Source organism: Mytilus galloprovincialis, chromosome 14, assembly GCF_965363235.1.
Source record: "Mytilus galloprovincialis chromosome 14, xbMytGall1.hap1.1, whole genome shotgun sequence".
NCBI lineage: Eukaryota > Metazoa > Mollusca > Bivalvia > Mytilida > Mytilidae > Mytilus > Mytilus galloprovincialis.
In genome coordinates, this window is record NC_134851.1 from 13,660,167 (window position 1) to 13,682,546 (window position 22,380).

At 33.4% G+C, this 22,380-nt stretch overlaps 1 protein-coding gene across 1 annotated transcript in view; it reads right to left on the bottom strand.

The window, feature by feature from the left end:
- Positions 1-22,380, bottom strand: part of LOC143059094 (solute carrier family 2, facilitated glucose transporter member 5-like) — a 96,811-nt gene that overhangs the window by 44,520 nt on the left and 29,911 nt on the right. The window contains exons 7-10 of the mRNA XM_076232581.1: positions 15,483-15,619; positions 14,113-14,246; positions 12,563-12,703; positions 11,918-12,025 (exon numbers count right to left, since the gene is read on the bottom strand). Coding sequence (XP_076088696.1) covers positions 11,918-12,025; positions 12,563-12,703; positions 14,113-14,246; positions 15,483-15,619 — 520 coding nt within the window. The remainder of the gene's footprint in view (positions 1-11,917; positions 12,026-12,562; positions 12,704-14,112; positions 14,247-15,482; positions 15,620-22,380) is intronic.

Genomic DNA, 22,380 nt, shown 5'->3' on the forward strand with positions numbered 1-22,380 from the left:
AGATTTTTTGCAGGATTCCCGAAATTTTATCCCTGTGGAATAAGGTGGAATCCAAAAATTCCAGCCGGGATTCCAGTGGAATTCCAGATTTATTTTCTCTTGGGATAAATAACTTTTGGACTAGTTTAAATCTCGGTCTATTTCTGAAATTTATTCTTACATACTTTTGATTTTTTAACCCTGTATGCTAACGTTGCCTATGTAAATTTTAAAATTGTTTGTATGCACAATGAACTACAAATCTATGTGACGTATAAAATTTTCTGACGTCAGACACACAAATCAATGAATGTGTTTGTAGATAGATGTTTTTGTGTTCTGTTAAATTGTTCCTTTTAAAATTGTTATACGATGATGACTGATGTACCCATATTTTGACTATTTTATTTATTGTGTCTGTTTAGTTAACGCATCAATGTAAGTATAACGGAATTTTATGAGACTGTCATGAAAGTGAGAGGGTTAGCGCTATAAAACCAGGTTTAATCCACCATTTTCTACATTTGAAAATGCCTGTACCAAGTCAGGAATATGACAGTTCTTGTCCATTCGTTTTTAATGCGTTTTGTTATTTGATTTTGCCATGTGATTACGGACTTTCTGAAATGATTTTCCTCTAAGTTCAGTATTTTTGTGATTTTACTTTTTTCATAGTATGCATAAACTTGAAAATAATTGAATTTGATAACAGAAAACAAAAAAATAACAGACTTTGGAAAAAAGGGAGAGGGCTTAAAGTACCTATGACTTTTGGTACCTTTTCTGAAATTCTCTAGACCTTGATAAATCTTTACAAAATGTCATCCTACAACAGTTTTACATACTTTCAACCAAGCTCTAAATGTCCAAGATTTCGCGGGTGTGTTCTAGTAATTACTTAATCAGCACTATAGATTATCAATAACTTGTCCAAGACATTGTTTCTATAAAACTATGATCAAAATCTAGCAAAAATTGTACACATACATTGACATAAAATCACTTTTAATTACAATACAATTTTCCTTTAAATCAATATTTCAAAGGTGTATAACTCTTTAAAATAGTGACACACTGATTTTATTAGCACCTGTTCACAACATTGCTGATATGAACATATAATAATATGACACAGGTTTGATAAAAATCTGCCAAAAATTGCACACATGAGAATCATCTTACATTTTTATAGTTCGTTCTTATGTTGTACATGTACTGTTACACCACTGTTCCAGGTTAGGGGGAGGGTTGGGATCCCCTAACATGTTTAACCCCCTCCACATTCTGTAAGTATGTGCCTGTCCATATTCATGCAATTCAGTGCTTGTCCTTTGTTTGTGTACATGTATTATATATTTGTTTTTGGTTCATTTTTTGAACATAGATCAGATCATTAGTTTTCTCGTTTGAATTGTTTTACATTGTCATTTCGGGGCCTTTTATAGCTGAGTAAGCAGAAGTTTTACTCATTGTTGAAGGCCATTGAGTGACCAATACAGGCATATTAGTTGTGAATTTCTGTGTCATTTGACCGTTTGTGTCATTTGGTCTCTTGTGGAGAGTTGTCTCATTTGCAATCATACCACACCTTCTTTTTATATATTTACAAACCCTTATAGAACTGAAATGTTTGCCACGAATTTGCAGCACACTTGTGGCAAGTTTGCAGGAACACAGAAAATAGTGTTTGCAGATGTTTGCCGCTAGCTGCAAACTTCCCGCTAACAAGGCAGCTTTTTGCAAAAATAATTCAGATAGACTTTGTAAGAAGCTACACAACCAAATGAGGCCTGGTCAAAACAGAACATACTGGAAAGTAGTACCTACTTAAAACTAAGTAGTTCCTTAGCATTGTTGTTAATATCAAACTATGTAGAATACATTGAGTAAGTAAGGCATGCATGCATGCATACAGAACAAGATCGAACATATCTTATGTTTTATCTTTCATCTGATTTTGTCTAAAATAAACTGTCATCACAGAGATATATATGTCTCCCCTTTTAGTAATTTTGATAATGCAAATGTTGATATTAAAATAGCAATACTTTTAACAGTAAAGTTATGCTAATATTCAAAGTCAATGATTTTCCATGACTGAAGGTATATATATATGGCTAAAAAATCTCCATGGAAATGAGATTGATTTGATTTAGATTTTTGGTGTATTAATGCCACTTTTAAGCACCGCATTTAGGCTATTTTGTGGCTGCCATTTTTTATTGGTGGAGGAACCGAGAGTGCCAGCAGGAAACCACAGACCTTCGATAGGAAATCTGACAATCCTAGTCAATTAAGATTGGAGTCAAGTGCACCTGCACAAGCGGGGTTCGAAGTCACAACCTCAGTGTTGACCGGCTAGTGATTACAGTAGTAACTACTTAGACCACTTGACCACTGAGGCCCCCCATGGAAATGTGATGTGTCAATGTAAATACAACTGTATACCAAATACTATTGATCTGTTATAAGTTGTTCCCTTTAAACAAACCTAAACACAAACATTAACTTGTAAACTATCTTAATGTTTCAAAGTCAATAGACCATAACTGAGTGGGTGGGGCCAAATATTCTCCATGGAAATGAGATTTGAAAGTTAACAAGAGGCTCTCAAGAGCCTGAATCGCTCACCTTAATTCTTTTGGTTAAATCTCTCATCAATGATTATTTTGGCTTTTCAATTTATTTAAATGTTTTTTGGATCGTCCTATTTTCTTCAAAAGCCAAAAAAAATAATCATTTTCTCCTATGTTCTATTTTAGCCATAGGAGCTATGTTTCTTGACATACAAGGAAATAAAATATAAAATTTATACTAGATACTCTGAAACTCATTTAGCCTAAGTTTGGCTGAAATTGATACAGCAGTTTCAAAGGAGAAGATTTTTTAAAGTAAGTCAACATGATGAACAAATTGTGAAAAAAGTCTTTAAAGGGCAATAACTCCTTAAGGGGTCAATTGACAATTTTGGTCAAATTGACTTAATTGAAGATCTTACTTTGCTGAACATTATTGCTGTTTACAGTTTATTTCTATCTATAATTATATTCAAGATAATAAACAAAAACAGCAAAATTTCCTTAAAATTATCAATTCAGGGGCAGCAACCCAACAACAGGTTGTCTGATTCATCTGAAAATTTCAGGGCAGATAGATCTTGACCTGATAAACAATATTACCCAGTCAGATTTGCTCTAAATGCTTTGGTTTTTGAGTTATAAGCCAAAAACTGCATTTGACCCCTATGTTTTATTTTTAGCAATGGCGACCATGTTTGTTGATAGATCATAACTTCGGATACAATTTACAAACTAGATACCCTAAGGAACATTCAGTTAAAGTTTGGAAGTATTTGGCCCAGTAGTTTCAGAGGAGAAGATTTTTGTAAAAGATTACTAAGATTTACGAAAAATGGTTAAAAATTGACTATAAAGGGCTATAACTCCTAAAGGGGTCAACTGACCATTTCCGTCATGTTGACTTATTTGTAAATCTTACTTTGCTGAACATTATTGCTGTTTACAGTTTATCTCTATCTATAATAATATTCAAGATAATAACCAAAAACAGCAAAATTTCTTTAAAATTACCAATTCAGGGGCAGCAACCCAACAACAGGTTGTCTGATTCATCTGAAAATTTCAGGGCAGATAGATCTTGACCTGATAAACAATATTATCCCATGTCAGATTTGCTCTAAATGCTTTGGTTTTTGAGTTATAAGCCAAAAACTGCATTTGACCCCTATGTTCTATTTTTAGCAATGGCGACCATGTTTGTTGATAGATCAAAACTTCGGATACAATTTATAAATAAGATACCCTAAGGAACATTCAGTTAAAGTTTGAAAGTATTTGGCTCAGTAGTTTCAGAGAAGATTATTCTTGAAATAGTTTACGACGACAGACGACGACAGACGACGGACGACAGACGACGGACGACTACGGACGCCAAGTGATGGCATAAGCTCACTTGTCCCTTCGGGACAGGTGAGCTAAAAAAGCATACCTGCCAACTTTCACGATTTAGGCGTGTACTACACGATTTTGACCCTCTGTCCCGATAGCCAAAAAAAACCGATTTTAGTAAAATTTTTTTTTATTCCCTATTTTGAACTTTTGAAAGTTTTCCCAAGGGAGACAAATCGTGTCTGACAAATTTCATCCAATCAAAATTTAGTGATCACGCATTCACCAGTTGATTAATGTCGGCATAGTAAACAATCAAAGAATCGAAATTTTGAGCTTGTTGCTTCGTGCAAATACTTAGAGAAATGGGAGAATGATGTCAAGTACAGGGGCTGGTTGCCTAAATCAACGTTAGGATTGTCACATGCCTTTTGTAAAGTTTGCAACAGAGACTTTATAGTTGACCACGGTGGCCTTAATGATGTCTTCAAACATTCTAGTACTGCTTGTGATATTGATCTTTATAATATATGAGGGTTTGGATGGGGTTAAATGATTAAAGAATATAATGCCCTTAAAAAATGAAGATAAGGGAATAACGGGCAAAAAAAAATGAAAATTTGAGAAATGTGGTCAAATTTTTTGAAGATTAGAGAAAAAAGAGGTTAATTTTTTGAAGATTAGAGAAAAAAGGGGTGAAAATTAAATGTTTACAGAACAACAGACCCCCCCCCCCCCCCATTCCAGACCCTCATATATTGTTGTTTTTTTTTGTTATTAAATTATTAAAATTATTACTTTTTTTTTTATTTCTTGACAATGTATCAGACAAACATAAAGTCATCTTACTGGTGTTTATCTCAACAAAAAGAATACAACAATCAAACAATTTAAAAAAAGATAGGTTATAATAGCATCTTCAACTATCACCCCCCAAAAAAGAAGTATGTCAGACACTTTTAGGAGCCAAATCATCACACGAAAAAATGCCGCGAAAAATTCTACCCTCAAAAATGGTGCTGCGCACAAAAACCCCCATGGCCATTTTCAAAAGTTGGCAGGTATGAAAAAGTTAAAAAAAACCACCAAGAATGCGTCCCTAGTACACGAATGCCCCATCTGCACTATAATTTTCCATGTTTAGTGAACCGTGAACATGAATAAAAAAACTCTAATTTGGCATTAAAACATTAAAATTAGAAAGATTATAACATAGGGAACATGTGTACCAAGTTTCAAGTTGATTGGACTTCAACTTCATCAAAAACAACCTCGACCAAAAACTTTAACCTGAAGCAGGACAGAAGGATGAACGAACAGACCCACAGACCAGAAAACATAATGCCCATAAATGGGGTATAAAAAAAGTCTTTTATATTAATAGAAAAAGAAAAGATTGTTCTACTTGCAGTGATTGAGCTATGAAATAAACAAATGAAAAAGTTATATAAAATTCTGGCTTTTTGACTCCGCCAAGCAAGACAAAAACTTATTACTCTAAAATAAAATTTTGAATCATCACCAAAAAGTTTACAAATCTTAAAACAAATATAACTAAGAAGTGTGTAAAGTTTTAGGCAATACAGCCAAACCTGAGTAAACCGGTTTCCTGTCCATTCGGGACGAAAATTAAAGTCCCGTTTTTTTTCCAAATAAAGTCTTTGTTAAAATACTCTTTGTAAACTGGACCCTGCGTTTGTGGAATTCCGGCCTTATGATGCAGTCCCAATACTCTTAATTAAATCAATTATTGCCTGTCAAAACCGGTTTGAATAATTAATTTCAAATGATCAGTATGCAATCAAAACATATTTGTTTATAAAATATATGGCTTTTCAGGATAATCAATTTGCCAGGTGTTAAACTGTGAACTTACAAAATCGTACAGTAGTGAGCTGTATTATTTATCAAAACACTATAAATGTGCTAATTAAACTAAAAGGTAGCCGAAAATATCTCGGATTGAATTTATGTTGTAACTTGAATATTTTTTTCAAGACTTCTACCACGCATATATTACAAACAACTATAGAAAAAGTGCCAAAAAGAGACCTATTGGTACTCATGGGTGACCTAAATGCTAAGGTTGGATCAGAAAGAAAGGGATGGGAGAGAGAAATTGGTCCTCATGGGATAGGAAAAATGAATGAAAATGGTGAACTGTTTGCAGACTTCTGTGCCACCAACAACCTTGTCATAGGAGGAACAATCTTCAAACACAAGAACTGCCATAAGTTAACCTGGGTGTCACCAGCAGGAAATGCAGAAAACCAAATAGACCACATATCTATTTCTCAAAGATTGAGGTCTTCACTGCAAGATGTAAGGACAAAAATAGGAGCAGATACAGCATCAGACCATCACTTAGTTATAGGGTCAATAAAGATGAAACTTTTAGCCCAAAAAAATCAGTTGTCAAAAGAAGAAAGTTTAACTTTGGGAAGCTGAAAATACGGAACATAAGAGAAGAATTTCAAATATCTCTTCAAAATAGATTCTCAGCTATAATTGACCTGGATATAGAGAAGATTGATATTAACAACACATCGGAGCAGACAAAAAATGTAATTCTAGAATCATGCGTGGAAACATTAGGATACATGCAGTATAAACGCAAAAACTGGATGTCAGATGATACATGGGTTAAGGTTGAAGAAAGGAGAAAAGCCAAAGAAAAAGTCTTAAATGCCACCACAAGACAACAAAAAAGACAAACAAAAATCTTTATAGAGAGAAAGACAAAGAAGTGAAGAAGAACTGTAAACAAGATAAAAGAGACTATGTTGAACAACTAGCACAAGAAGCAGAAATTGCGTTTATCAAAGGAGACATAAAATCTCTCTACAACACAACGAAACAACAAAGTGGCAGAAGATCCAACTCAAGTGCTACAGTCAAAGATAAAAATGGCAATGTGATAACAAAAATTGAAGATCAATTAAAAAGATGGAAAGATCATTTTGAAGAAGTGCTGAACAGACCCTGTTCAACAAACCCACCTACCATGGAAGGGAGACAGGTCCTGAATATCAAGACAGGAGATATAACTAAAACAGAGGTCAACGCTGCAATAAAACAACTAAAGAATGGGAAAGCAGGAGGGATCTGGAACATACCCCCTGAAGCTATAAAGGCAATGAATAACATCTGTATTGATAAACTTCACTAACTACTTAACAAAATATGGAATGACGAACATATACCTGATGACTGGCGTGAAGGAATCCTCATTAATGTACCAAAGAAAGGCCACAAATCAATCAGTAGCAACTGGAGGAATTATTTTGCTTTCTAACAAAGTTTTATGTCACATCATCCTACAGAGGTTAAAGAGAGAAGTTGATAAGTTACTAAGAGACGAACAGGCCGGTTTCAGACAAGAGAGATCATGTATTGACCAAATTGCCATATTAAGAATCCTCATCGAGCAAACCATTGAATGGCAGACATCCCTATACTTAACATTTGTAGATTTCGAGAGGGCCTTTGATAGTATAGACCCTCAAGTACTATGCAACATCCTTAATTAGCAATTATGGAATACCCGAAAAAATTATATCTGTCATCCAACAGCTCTATGACGGTTTTACATGTCAAGTGAGCCATGCAGAGACTCTGACAGATCCATTTCCTGTTTCAACCAGTGTCAGACAAGGATGTTTACTTTCCCGTCTCCTTTTTCTGGTAGTGATAGATTGGGTGAGTCGGAAATCATACAATACTCCTTTGGGTATTGAATGGACATTACAGTCATGCCTTGAAGACCTGGACTTCGTTTGCAGACGATATCTGCCAGGTTTCCCATTGCCATGAAGACTCACAAAAGCAAGCAGCCAACCTTGAAACAACTGCAAAACAAGTAGAACTGTACATAAATGCAAACAAAAGACAAAATCCATGAGGGTAAACACAAACCAACTTAACAAAACCAAAGTGAGAGATGCTGAACTTGAAGATGTCCGTGAATTTACATATCTTGGAAGTGTAATCAGTACATCAGGTGGGACAGATGAAGACATCCAATCAAGAAAAAGAAAAGCTCAACAAGCCTTTGCTATCCAAAAACCAGTCTGGAGGAGTAAAGGGCTCAGAACGAACACCAAAATCAGGATCTTCAACTCAAATGTAAAATCTATTCTTCTTTATGGGTCAGAAACTTGGAGACTGACAGCTGCATCTACAAAAACATTACAAGTTTTCATGAACAGGTGCCTAAGAAACATCATTGAAATCAAGTGGCCAAACACAATCAGCAACAAAGAATTGTTTGAAAAGGACAAGACAAGAACCAATAGAAAGAACGATAACAACACGAAGATGGAAATGGATTGGACACACGTAAAAGCAACACAAATGTAACAAGACAGGCACTAGATTGGAATCCCCAGGGCCACCGTAAAAGAGGGGGACCAAAATCCACCTGGCACAGAGATTTAACATCTGATCTTCAGAAAATTGGGAAAACATGGGGTGAAGCAAAGAAACTAGCCAAGGACAGGAAAAGATGGAAAGCAACTGTAGTCGCCCTATGTCCCCCATTGGACGAAGTGAATAAAGTCAAGTAACTTGAATATTTTTTTTCAAATCGCTGATTAAGAAATTTCATCATGTTTTCAAAATCTTGGGTTCCCTGTTATGAACCTCTAAACAAATGACCCTGATAATGAAAAACACCCGGATGACAACAATCAATGTGCAGTGTACACTGTAAGACAATGTTTCAATCGTGATGAAATTTTGTTTGATAATACTCTGGCTTTCAAAACAGCCATGACAACGTTGGAAATTAATGATCATGGAAGTAAAATGAAACTCTCATGTTACAATCCAAACAACATGAGTTTTATGATGCAAATGAAAAACAAAGTGAAAGTGAAATTAACAAGAGGCTCTCAAGAGCCTGAATCGCTCACCTTAATTCTTTTGGTTAAATCTCTCATCAATGATTATTTTGGCTTTTCAATTTATTTAAATGTTTTTTGGATCGTCCTATTTTCTTCAAAAGCCAAAAAAAATAATCATTTTCTCCTATGTTCTATTTTAGCCATAGGAGCTATGTTTCTTGACATACAAGGAAATAAAATATAAAATTTATACTAGATACTCTGAAACTCATTTAGCCTAAGTTTGGCTGAAATTGATACAGCAGTTTCAAAGGAGAAGATTTTTTAAAGTAAGTCAACATGATGAACAAATTGTGAAAAAAGTCTTTAAAGGGCAATAACTCCTTAAGGGGTCAATTGACAATTTTGGTCAAATTGACTTAATTGAAGATCTTACTTTGCTGAACATTATTGCTGTTTACAGTTTATTTCTATCTATAATTATATTCAAGATAATAAACAAAAACAGCAAAATTTCCTTAAAATTATCAATTCAGGGGCAGCAACCCAACAACAGGTTGTCTGATTCATCTGAAAATTTCAGGGCAGATAGATCTTGACCTGATAAACAATATTACCCATCGTCAGATTTGCTCTAAATGCTTTGGTTTTTGAGTTATAAGCCAAAAACTGCATTTGACCCCTATGTTCTATTTTTAGCAATGGCGACCATGTTTGTTGATAGATCATAACTTCGGATACAATTTACAAACTAGATACCCTAAGGAACATTCAGTTAAAGTTTGGAAGTATTTGGCCCAGTAGTTTCAGAGGAGAAGATTTTTGTAAAAGATTACTAAGATTTACGAAAAATGGTTAAAAATTGACTATAAAGGGCTATAACTCCTAAAGGGGTCAACTGACCATTTCCGTCATGTTGACTTATTTGTAAATCTTACTTTGCTGAACATTATTGCTGTTTACAGTTTATCTCTATAATAATATTCAAGATAATAACCAAAAACAGCAAAATTTCTTTAAAATTACCAATTCAGGGGCAGTAACCCAACAACGGGTTGTCTGATTCATCTGAAAATTTCAGGGCAGATAGATCTTGACCTGATAAACAATATTATCCCATGTCAGATTTGCTCTAAATGCTTTGGTTTTTGAGTTATAAGCCAAAAACTGCATTTGACCCCTATGTTCTATTTTTAGCAATGGCGACCATGTTTGTAGATAGATCACAACTTCTGATACATTTTACAAACTAGATACCCTAAGGAACATTCACTTAAAGTTTGGAAGTATTTGGCCCAGTAGTTTCAGAGGAAAAGATTTTTGTAAAAGATTACTAAGATTTACGAAAAATGGTTAAAAATTGATTATAAAGGGCAATAACTCCTAAAGGGGTCAACTGACCATTTCCGTCATGTTGACTTATTTGTAAATCTTACTTTGCTGAACATTATTCCTGTTTACAGTTTATCTCTATCTATAATAATATTCAAGATAATAAACAAAAACAGCAAAATTTCCTTAAAATTACCAATTCAGGGGCAGCAACCCAACAACAGGTTGTCTGATTCATCTGAAAATTTCAGGGCAGATAGATCGTGACCTGATAAACAATATTACCCCATGTCAGATTTGCTCTAAATGCTTTGGTTTTTGAGTTATAAGCCAAAAACTGCATTTGACCCCTATGTTCTATTTTTAGCAATGGCGACCATGTTTGTTGATAGATCATAACTTCGGATACAATTTACAAACTAGATACTCTAAGGAACATTCAATTAAAGTTTGGAAGTATTTGGCCCAGTAGTTTCAGAGGAGAAGATTTTTGTAAAAGATTACTAAGATTTACGAAAAATGGTTAAAAATTGACTATAAAGGGCAATAACTCCTAAAGGGGTCAACTGACCATTTCCGTCATGTTGACTTATTTGTAAATCTTACTTTGCTGAACATTATTCCTGTTTACAGTTTATCTCTATCTATAATAATATTCAAGATAATAACCAAAAACAGCAAAATTTCCTTAAAATTACCAATTCAGGGGCAGCAACCCAACAACGGGTTGTCTGATTCATCTGAAAATTTCAGGGCAGATAGATCTTGACCTGATAAACAATATTACCCATGTCAGATTTGCTCTAAATGCTTTGGTTTTTGAGTTATAAGCCAAAAACTGCATTTGACCCCTATGTTCTATTTTTAGCAATGGCGACCATGTTTGTTGATAGATCAAAACTTCGGATACAATTTATAAATAAGATACCCTAAGGAACATTCAGTTAAAGTTTGAAAGTATTTGGCCCAGTAGTTTCAGAGGAGAAGATTCTTGAAATAGTTTACGACGACAGACGACGACAGACGACGGACGACAGACGACGGACGACGACGGACGCCAAGTGATGGCATAAGCTCACTTGTCCCTTTGGGACAGGTGAGCTAACAAGTGGGAGACTGATGCTACCGAGGTCTACTTGACATACCAGGATATGTAAAACATGGTTAAAATATAAAAAAAATTTAATTCTAGGAACAAACAGTTTCTAAAATTTTTACAGCCAATGAATATGAAGATTCAAAACCAGGATCATACAAATTTTTTATGTTATTGCACTTTGTATTTTAATTTATCAGTCTATACATTTTTTTGTAATTTACAATCTGACAGAACTTTTACATGCAATATATCGGACATCACAAGTCATTTACTTCTGGTCAAAACGGAAACCTGAATAAACTGGCTCACTGTCCAAACCGGACCTTTTTCATAGTCCCGTAGCCAGCCAGTTTATACAGATTTTATTGCAATCATAAATCTTTTTTGAGATACAGCGACACATGTGAAAAAACACACCCCTGTTTCAGTTACAAAGTCCTGTAACTCGAAAAGTTTAATCTTATTTTCACCAAAAAGTATATCGATCGTTTGGCCATCATAGGAAACAACTATATTATGTTTCCTGAAACTAGGATAAGTTGTTCTCAAATTACGATGCAACATGGAAATACACAGGACAGATGTACGCCAGACATTTATATACCATAATATGTCAAAATTCTGATGGACGTATAAAAACCTGATCACTAGAACAATATATGTTGTTTAATTTGACATTTCTTAAAGAAGTTTAGGAAACAAATCAACAGACTCTATGAGATGGATTTTAGGGGGTAGATATTCATCAAATTTACCTGGATCACAGTTTTCTTCTGTTATACAATGAAAGATAATTGCTGCTATGGAAACAATGCTTGGTATAATCGTTAGTCCAAAAAGCACTTTCCAATCTTCTGGGGACCCTGTAAATTAAAAAAGTTTTATAACATGTATAAAGTAATAAAAGGATTGTACAAAGTAACCACTTTATATCCTATTAAGTAATTAGGAAGTCAAAAACTATATATGGTCTAATGACAAAAATGAATCAGTAGTACATGTCCTCTCACATTACATTAAACTAGATACCTAAATGAACCTATATAATACTCATCTGTCTTATATACACTATAAACTTACAATGGACCACTTATGGATCCTTCGGGTCAAATTAAATATTTTAATTATTACATTTTCAAAATGGTCATATTTGCTTGACAAATATGAAATTATAAGACATTGTCTGACTAGGTCAAGCATGAAACTGACATCCAACGTAGTTTTGCCATTTCAACTTTCATGTAATTCAGAAAAATACAGACATGCATGATGTATGGTTGGACAGACGTATATATACAGACAAGCTCTTTATTTTAAGAGGAATTTATGTAGATGTAAGTGAAAGTAAACAATTGATTTGTGCCAAAAGTCACTGATCAATTTTATTTAAATATTTTTACCAAGAATGTTTTCAGAACTCAATACATTTCCAAAGAAAATGCCACATGTAATTGACAGTTGATACCATTTGCTGATAGTATCTTTCATGGAGTCTGGTGCTATCTCCTTCAAAAACTGGAGTCCAGCTTTCAAGCTCATACCTAAAAAATAATATTAAAAATATGTTAAACAAATATCTTAGTAAAGGGTTGAGAAAATATTAAGTTTACCTTTTTCTGTTGTTAATTTCTCATCTAATTTTCTGATATAAACAATAATGATCAGGTCAGATAAACAACTCATCTTCTTTAGTTTTCATACAAAACACAAGTAAATGGGTGAAGGACAAAATCACCAATATTAATCCAATCTAACAATCTCTGCATATTAAGTTAAATGTTTCGCTGATCATTTTTGTTATATAAAATGTGTACCTTTCTTTTACATTTTCGAGATAAAGGTCAAAATGTAAATAAGGAGTCAACTGACAACTTCAGCTATGTTGGCTTCTTTGAAGATCTTTGCCTGATTTTACCAAAAAATCTTACAGCAATAAGAGAAACAATTTCTTGTGTTAACATTTTAGTAGGTCCTTGTACAGTTATTGTCCTTTGATTTTTGTTGTCCATGAATATAGTCCCGAGTGTGGACAGTGTGTTACTTGCCAATTTTTTCTATACCCCTTCCAAATTTCTTTCTTCATGTTTTTTTATCAGAATATTTGTAATTTAATATTAATTAGGTATTCAGTACGGAATTCTCTGACATCAGTGTCCATTTAAAAAATTTCCTATTTGCTGATTTTGGAGCTGAAACTTTTCGGAAAATGTCTATGAGTAAAATACAAACAATGAATTTTTTTCTCACGTTTTTTGGACCATAAAGGGTGTGCACTATACACAAATGCCCACTTTACACCCCAAAAGACGGTTACTTGTGATAATTTTTTGTTGCTAGAGTTTTGTGATTGATTAATTGATGGTGTTTTAACACCACTTTTAAGCTATTTTGTGGCGGCCAGTTTTTAATGTGGAGGAAGCTGGAGTGCCCTGGGAAAACCACAGACCTTTGATAGGAAAACATACTATCCTAGTCAATTTTAAATATTGGACTCTAGTGGACCAGCAGGGTTCAAACTCACAACCTCATGCAGTGTTGATTGACTTGTAATTACAGTAGTGTAACTACTTAGACCACTTGGTTATAGTTTTGTGAATAGAGTCTCTGCTCTTAATTATATAATGATATCAATCTATAATTAATAGCTTTCAAGATAATAGGCAAAAAAACACACAAAAAATTGATAAAAATCCTCAATATAGAGCAATAACTCCTTTGATTAGTCCACTGATGATTTCAGCTATTAGACAGTTGTCATAGGGAACATGTGTACTAAGTTTCAAGTTGATTGGACTTCAACTTCTTTTTTTGGGCACATTTCTTTATAATAAGTCTGTTGTACATGTTGTATATTTATATTTATGTTTAGCAACCCAGTTTGCATAAATAAATATGACATGTATAATATACAATTTCTCAACAAGTACAGTGAAAATAATTTTAAACTCACCACTAGAAAACCCCATAATACATCTGTGTGCAAGTATCCATTCAAATCTGTGTTCTTCAGTTATACAAAATGCTAAAACAGAAGCCACAACTCCAATAATATAGGCTGTTATACATGTTATCCTTGTTAAGTGCCTAAAATGAAAAATGAAAAGATATTTGAAGTATCAGCAATGCCATTTCATTCAAGTACATCAAATGGTTTGAATATTCATTTTATAAAATTTACTGTTTGCAAAAGTATAAATTATTCTAAATTATAGGGATTTTCTGGTAAGTAACAGAAAACCCTTGCCGTTTTTGGCACAACCTTTTTGATCTTTTGGTCCTCGATGCTGTTCAACTTTGTACTCGTTTCGGCTTTCAAACTTTTGTATCTGGGCGTCACACGTAAGTCTTGTGTGGACAAAATACACTTCTGGCGTATTAAACTTTTGAACTTGTTGCCTTTTGTTGGCTGTTGTTCGTGTGATTCTTTGTCAATTGTGTTCTCCAATTTATTTATATTGTAGTCCTGTGTTGTCATTTTGATGTTATATTTCACATGGCCATAAAAGTGCGAGGTTTGGCATGCCACAAAACCAGGTTCAACCCACCATTTTTTCCTTCAAAAATGCCCTGTACCAAGTCAGGAATATGGCCATTGTTATATTATAGTTCGTTTCTGTGTGTATTACATTATTACGTTGTGTCGTTTGTTTTCTCTTATTTTTTAGTGTAAATTCACATTACGATAAGACGTGTCACGGTACTTGTCTATCCCAAATTCATGTATTTGGTTTTGATGTTATATATATATGTTATATTTGTTCTTCTCGTGGGATTTTGTCTATGTGTGTTACATTTTAGTGTTATGTCGTTGTTCTCTTATATTTAATGCGTTTCCCTCGGTTTTAGTTTGTTACCCCGATTTTGTTTTTTGTCCATGGATTTATGAGTTTTGAACAGCGGTATACTACTGTTGCCTTTATTTAAGGTGATATTCTAGAAATATTGGCACCTGATTATAAAGTACAAGCCATTGCAAAAGAGTATACAGTGTGTTTCCTCTTCAGATTTTATTGTATGTTTTTTTCACATACCTTGTTTAAGTCAATATAATCACATTTTTTACAATTCTGACATACACACAAAGGAATTCAACTCTAGTTGTACAGTACCAAACAAGTTCAAGTTTGCTTTTTTACAATGTCCCATTAACTAGGCATTGAAAAATTAATCACAAGATATACCCTTGGCTGATTATTGCTGATCATAATTGTAACCCTTGGGAACCAACAAATGGAGGAATATTGTGTCACACTTGATACAGTGATAGAATCTATATAAATTAAGCCTATCATTTGTACTCAGAATAATTAAGTTATTTACCTATAAATATAACTGCCTTGCAAATTATTCTTTTTAAGGCAATAAATTATAATTGACATCAAGGCACTTCCACCAAATCCTGCACAGGCATATGATGACACTACCCATGCCCAAGGACCTTCCTCAAATCCAGAAATCTGCAATTAAACAGAATTATAAGACAGTGAAGTCAAAACAAAAGTAGAGAATTATTTTTTAATACATTGTATTACAGTATATTGCTTCAGTGTTCTCCCCAGATATTTCATTTAGCATCCTGGTAAACAGGGGAAATTGAAATACCATCTTGTTTCTAAAAATTATAGCATTACATCCATAACATAGCGCAACACTGTGCAATTAAAGATTTCTTGCTATTGTACAATACTGTGCAATTGAAGATTTCTTGCTATTGTACAATACTGTGCAGTACTGTGCAATTGTAGATTTCATGCTATTGCACAATATTATAATGCAATTGAAGATTTCTTGCTATTGCACAAAACTATGCAATTGAAGATTTCTTGCTATTGTGCAATACTGTGCAATTGAAGATTCCATGCTATTGCGCAATACTGTGCAATTGAAGATTTCTTGTTATCATGCAATACTGTGCAATTGAAGATTTCTTAAGCTTGCATTGTGCAATTGAAGATTTCATGCTATTGCGCAATACTGTGAAATTGAAGATTTCTTGTTATCGTGCAATACTGTTAATCTATTATTTAAAATAATATACCCTAGTTGGTGTGTTTCTCCTGCCATATCAGTATTTGTTGCATTTATACATAATCAGAAATAACTCTGTAAAAAACCAAAACATTATGAAAATAAATCCCCTCCAACCTTTTTTATATCCCTTTTGAAATAATTACACCCAAACTCAATGCCAGTCTTCACTTTGTTACATGGAACCTTGTACTACAAATTTAGAGAGATCCAGTATACCAAAACACAAGTTATTGTCTGAACAAGAGGCTGTCACAACGACAGCAAACCGGATTTATTAATATTTATTTGTGTCCTGGCAATATCACAAGAACCATTACTGATGAATGGTGAAAGTGAAAATCCTCAATATCAAATTTGACCTCCATTTTGTCATCAGTATCAACATCTTAAAATTTGAAAAGCTTAGATTGAATGGTTCATGAGTAAATGCAACAACGTGAATGGAAACGCCATTTCACAATCTTTCAAGAACCATAACTCCTGAACGGTAGAAGTCAAAATCGTCATTATTGAACTTGACCTCTAATTTGCCATCAGTAACAACATATAAAAATTTCAAAAGCTTTGGTTGAATGGTTCATGAGAAAATGCACGGACACGACTCGAAACACCATTTTTCAATCTTTCAAGAACCATAACTCCTGAACGGTAAAAGTCAAAATCGTCATTATTGAACTTGACCTCTATTTTGTCATCAGTAACAACATATTAAAATTTGGGAAGCTTTGGTAAAACAGTTCATGCGTAAATGCACGAACACGACTGGAAACACCATTTTTCAATCTTTCAAGAACCATAACTCCTGAACGGTAAAAGTCAAAATCGTCATTATTAAACTTGACCTCCATTTTGTCATCAGTAACAACATATTAAAATTTGGGAAGCTTAGGTAGAACAGTTCATGCGTAAATGCACGGACACGACTGGAAACTCCATTTTTCAATCTTTCAAGAACCATAACTCCTGAACGGTAAAAGTCAAAATCGCCATTATTGGACTTGATCTCCATTTTGTCATCAGTAACAACATATTAAAATTTGGAAAGCTTAGGAAGAACAGTTCATGCGTAAATGCAGGGACACGACTGGAAACTCAATTTTTCAATCTTTCAAGAACCATAACTCCTGAACGGTAAAAGTCAAAATCGCCATTATTGAACTTGACCTTCATTTAGTTGTCAGTAACAACATATTAAAATTTTAAAAGCTTTGGTTGAACGGTTCATGAGTTAATGCACGGACAACATTTGATTCCCGCCCGACCGACCGACCGACCGCCTGACCGACCGCCCGCCCGACCGCCGTACATCCCCAAATCAATAACCGACATTTTTGTCACAAAAATCCGGTTAAAAATGTTTGCTTTTCGTCACTTTTTTGCCCCTTAAGAGACCATTCACTTTCATACAAGAAATTGTTCTGAAACTACAAATTTAATATGATTGTTTTTGGTCCCTTTATGGCCCCTAAATCTGTAACTATTGGTACCGTAACCACCGAAATCAATCCCAACCTTCCTTTTGTGATATTGAACCTTCTAGTAAAATTTCATAGATATCCACTCATTTAAACTTAAGTTCTTGTTCTGAAACTAAATGTGTCTTCATATAACAATGATGATGACCATGCTGACATACCATTACAGAAAAGCAAAAAATTGTTTACGGTTGTATAAAAACATAGTCAAAATCCTCATTTAAATGCAACACTCTTATAGAAGTTGGCTGATGATTCTGGCAATGCACATTCATAATGTCTATCTATCTATTAATGTTCAGCTAGCTATAAACCAGATTTAATCAACAATATTCTAAACAAGAAAATACCTGTACCAGGTCAGGAATATGACAGTTGTTATCCATTTGTTTGATGTTTTTGAGCTTTTGATTTTGCCATTTGCTCAGGGACTTTCCATTTAGAATTTCCTCAGAGTTCTGTATTTTTGTCATTTTACGTTTTAAAGTTTCTAGATATTAGGCAAAAATGCAAAATATTTAATTGGTAACAATTATCATTAAGGGAGTTCGCTTTTCAGTTTCAAAGTAATTAACTTTTCAAAACACTAGTTTATATTGATAGGGGATTAATAAAGGATTAAAAAGAGCAAAAAAAATATATAGGTCATCGTGCTTGTTTTCGAGATATTAGCCATTGAAATTTTGGCAGGAAAATATTCCCGTGCTTGCATTTCCTATCATGATTTTCTTGATAGAGGGTTGCTGCTCACAAGGAAGCTATTAAAGCAAGAGTTCGAAATGGCGAATTTGAAATCATCCCTTCATAAATTTTACGGACGCCATCACGAGTTGGTTGACCGTTATGGAATAACCGTATCACAAATGATATCGGATATGTTCCTAACGTCGTAACTACAATCCCCTTCCCTTACCTGAATGTGACCTACCGAATTAGACTATTTACCGGATTTGTTATCACATAAGCAACACGACGGGTGCCGCATGTGGAGCAGGATCTGCTTACCCTTCCGAAGCACCTGAGATCACCCCTAGTTTTTTGGTGGGGTTTCGTGTTGTTTATTCTTTAGTTTTCTATGTTGTGTCGTGTGTGCTGTTCTTTGTTTGTCTTTTTCATTTTTAGCCATGGCGTTGTCAGTTTGTTTTAGATTTATGAGTTTGACTGTCCCTTTGGTATCTTTCGTCCCTCTTTTTTCTCTCTCTTTCATAGCTTTATCATTGACAAGTTTAAGTTCTCAAAAACTATTAAAAAATAATTAAAATTTTGTAAGACTTTTACAGATGGCTTATCATTATACATGTAAAAGATTTACAAAAAGAAAAATGGGGGTCACCGGGCAAATTTTTTCAAGGCATTCAAATGGATAAATGGATAAAACCAGAGGATTTTGAAAATCTGACAAAAAATCTAAAACGTGACAAGCCAGCTTCCTTAACAGCAAGAATTAACAATTCAATTCATTGTCCTTTGAATTATAAATTTTTATTGGTCTGCACGAGAGTGTGACATTCCAAAAATGTCTCGCTCAGCCATGGGATAGAGTTAATTATCTCCCTCATATTAGCCAATCAAAATCTGGCATTTTAACATGAAGTATTGAAAATTATTTTGACAAATGTTTGCAGATATTATATCCTGCTCATCTTTTTTTTTCTTTTTCAGTTTCTATCTACCTATTTCACTTTTTAAGATATTTAGTAAATCTCACTAAAAAAATTGGTAAAAAATCTTTAAGGGCAATAACTCCAACAAGAAGTTGTGAGACCATTTCCACCATGCTGTCTTATTTGTAGATCTTGTCATGCTGATCAATATTTAGGGAATAGGTTTAACATTTTATTTCAAAATGCAAGAGCAGTATATGGTCATTTGACACATATCCAAGATTTTATTGAAATGTATGGTACAGGTAACAATCTGTTACTATCTGTGAATGCTGACATTGAATCCAAAATTGCCCTTACTGGTGTTAGAGCTCTTGGTTTAGTTGATGTCCATATCAATCGTCCACTATGGAAACTTCTTTATTGTAATGATTTATCTATAACTGACATGTCACAATATTACCAAAAGTTACATGATAGTATATTTCAAATTTAGTACAAGATTCTTCTCTGATGTTTCATAAACATTATCAAATGTTTAAAAATTACCCTCCTGAAAAAGATTTGGTTTGGTTTCTTTGGTTTACATGCTGTGGAAGAAAATAATGAAGAATTGGATGTTTTAACAACACAGGCTTTAGAACTTATATTGGCCAGTATTTTAAGCGTTAGCAGTTAGTCGATCACTTAACTGGAGGGAAGCATTCTGATCCCAATGAGGATTTGATGCTGATTAGTCAATCTGTTCCTAAAACAAACCAATCAAATGAATCAAATTTTGGTCAGTTAGACAGAATTAAAAGATTCAAACCTAACGCAACCACAGCTCACATTGAAGGAATGGTTTTATATGTTAATAATAAAACTTCTGATTGGCTTGACACGCAATGTAATGAGGCTGATATTATGCAAAAGGTATCTAAATTGTTGCCAAAATTTATAGAAAAGTGGCGACCAAGATCCAAAGATATAAAAAAAAAAAAAAAAGAATTGAAATGTTACAAATAAGAGCCGAGAAATCAAAAGAAAGAAAATGAAAAAAATTGCAGAGAAACAAAAGATAATAGATAACATATTAAGATATGGACAATGCAAAACTGAAGCGGATGTAAAAAAACTTCTATCAAAATTTAAAACTCCTCATATGAAATTAGTTGCTTTAAAATTTCAGTTAAAGTATTATAAATGTGTTTTAAGTTTTAAAGCAAATAATGTGTTTTACAAATTTTCATCTGAAGGAAAGGCATTAAGTGTGAACATGTTAAAAAACAATCTTATCAAAATTATTCAAAAACATTCTTCTAATATACATGTTGGTGTAGAAATTGACTTAGATGTCCCTAGGAAAGAAGAACATTTAAGACCATTAACAGAAAGAAATGAATTATTAAAGTCAGAAAAGGACAATTTGAACAAGAATGTGTCCCAAGTACACGGATGCCCCACTCGCACTATCATTTTCTATGTTCAGTGGACCGTGAAATTGGGGTCAAAACTTTAATTTGGAATAAAAATTAGAAAGATCATATCATAGGGAACAAGTGTACTAAGTTTCAAGTTGATTAGACTTCAACTTCTTCAAAAACTACCTTGACCAAAAACTTTAACCTGAGGCGAACGGACGCACAGACGGACGGACGAACGGAGGCACAGACCAGAAAACATAATGCCCCTCTACTATCGTAGGTGGGGCATAAAAATGTCAGGGTTGTAAAAAAACAAAGCGCAGTTTTAAGCAAAAATGGTCTACATAATTCCAACAAAACAAGGAAACGTAAGCTTGAAAATGAAAAGGAAGTAACTTCAGCTGTTAAAAAACATAAGAGAAGCCATGATGTAAAAATCAATGCAAATATGACTTTTATTAGTAATTACAAAGATTTTAAAGTAAATCAGTGGATTGCTGTCGCAGGTCTTTCAGATTGGTACATAGGTCAGGTTGAAGAAATTTTATCAGAAGAAACTGCTACTGTAAACTTTATGGAACGATCTAATACAAATACATGTACATTTAAGTGGTGTTCACCACCAGCAGTGGAAACTACTTATAAATATCAAAACTGTTATTCATTTTTATTTTGATAATGAAATCGGACCAAATGATTCTTCTCTTCGATCATGGAAGCTGGAAAAAAAATGTTTGCAATCAATCACTACCAAATATAGAAATTACTGCTCTAGTTCTAACTAAATGTGAAAGGTTTTTTTGTTGATAGTGTTGTGAAGTTCTTTTTACTCACAGGTCTTATTTATTATTAATTATTAATAAATATGTGGTAATTCAATTTTCTGTTTTTATATGCATCTTTTTTGGAGGTTTTGCATTGAAAAGAATATTTGAAAAAAGGGGACAATTGACAGTACATGCATAATCACAAAAACAAATATATACTAACCAACTACATGTGTTTTGAGAATATACTTTAACAATGTTATATGAAAAGAAAAACTCAAAAAGTCATTATAAACCAAAAAAAATTAAGGATGATATATATTAGCAAATGAGACAACCATCCACCATCTACCAGAGTCAGTGACCGAGATTTATCCGCATACTGATACAGCCTTCAACAATAAGTAAACTCAATACTACAATAATTGTATCAATAAATGTCACTCAGTCAGTGTTTCTTAAATTCAAGCTGTTCAGATTCATTAAAGATGTATGAAGATTTGGTCGTAACAACTTGATATTTTTTTTATTTTTTTTACAATTTCAGAATTTATACTGTTGCTATGGAAACAAAAATACATATATTATTATATTTTGTAAGTATTTTTAACTCGAAAATTGTCATAAAAGTAAACCTCATCTTTTGTAGTTACAGAAAAGTTTCAACATTTTGAATTTTTATCATTTCAGAAGAAATTTTCACAAAAATACAAAATAATGCTTTCTGTTGCCATGGTAACTGAAAATTTTATAATCAAATATCAGAAAACGACAGCAGAAATTGAACCCCTAAACTTGTTTTATCAATAAACTAACAATTCCTATAAAAAAGCTGATTTATGTAGATACTATTGCAAGTAAAAAGCCTTCAAAGCAGTTATTTTCATTTTTTTCTGTTTCGTTACCATGGTAACTATGGATTTTTTTTCAATTTC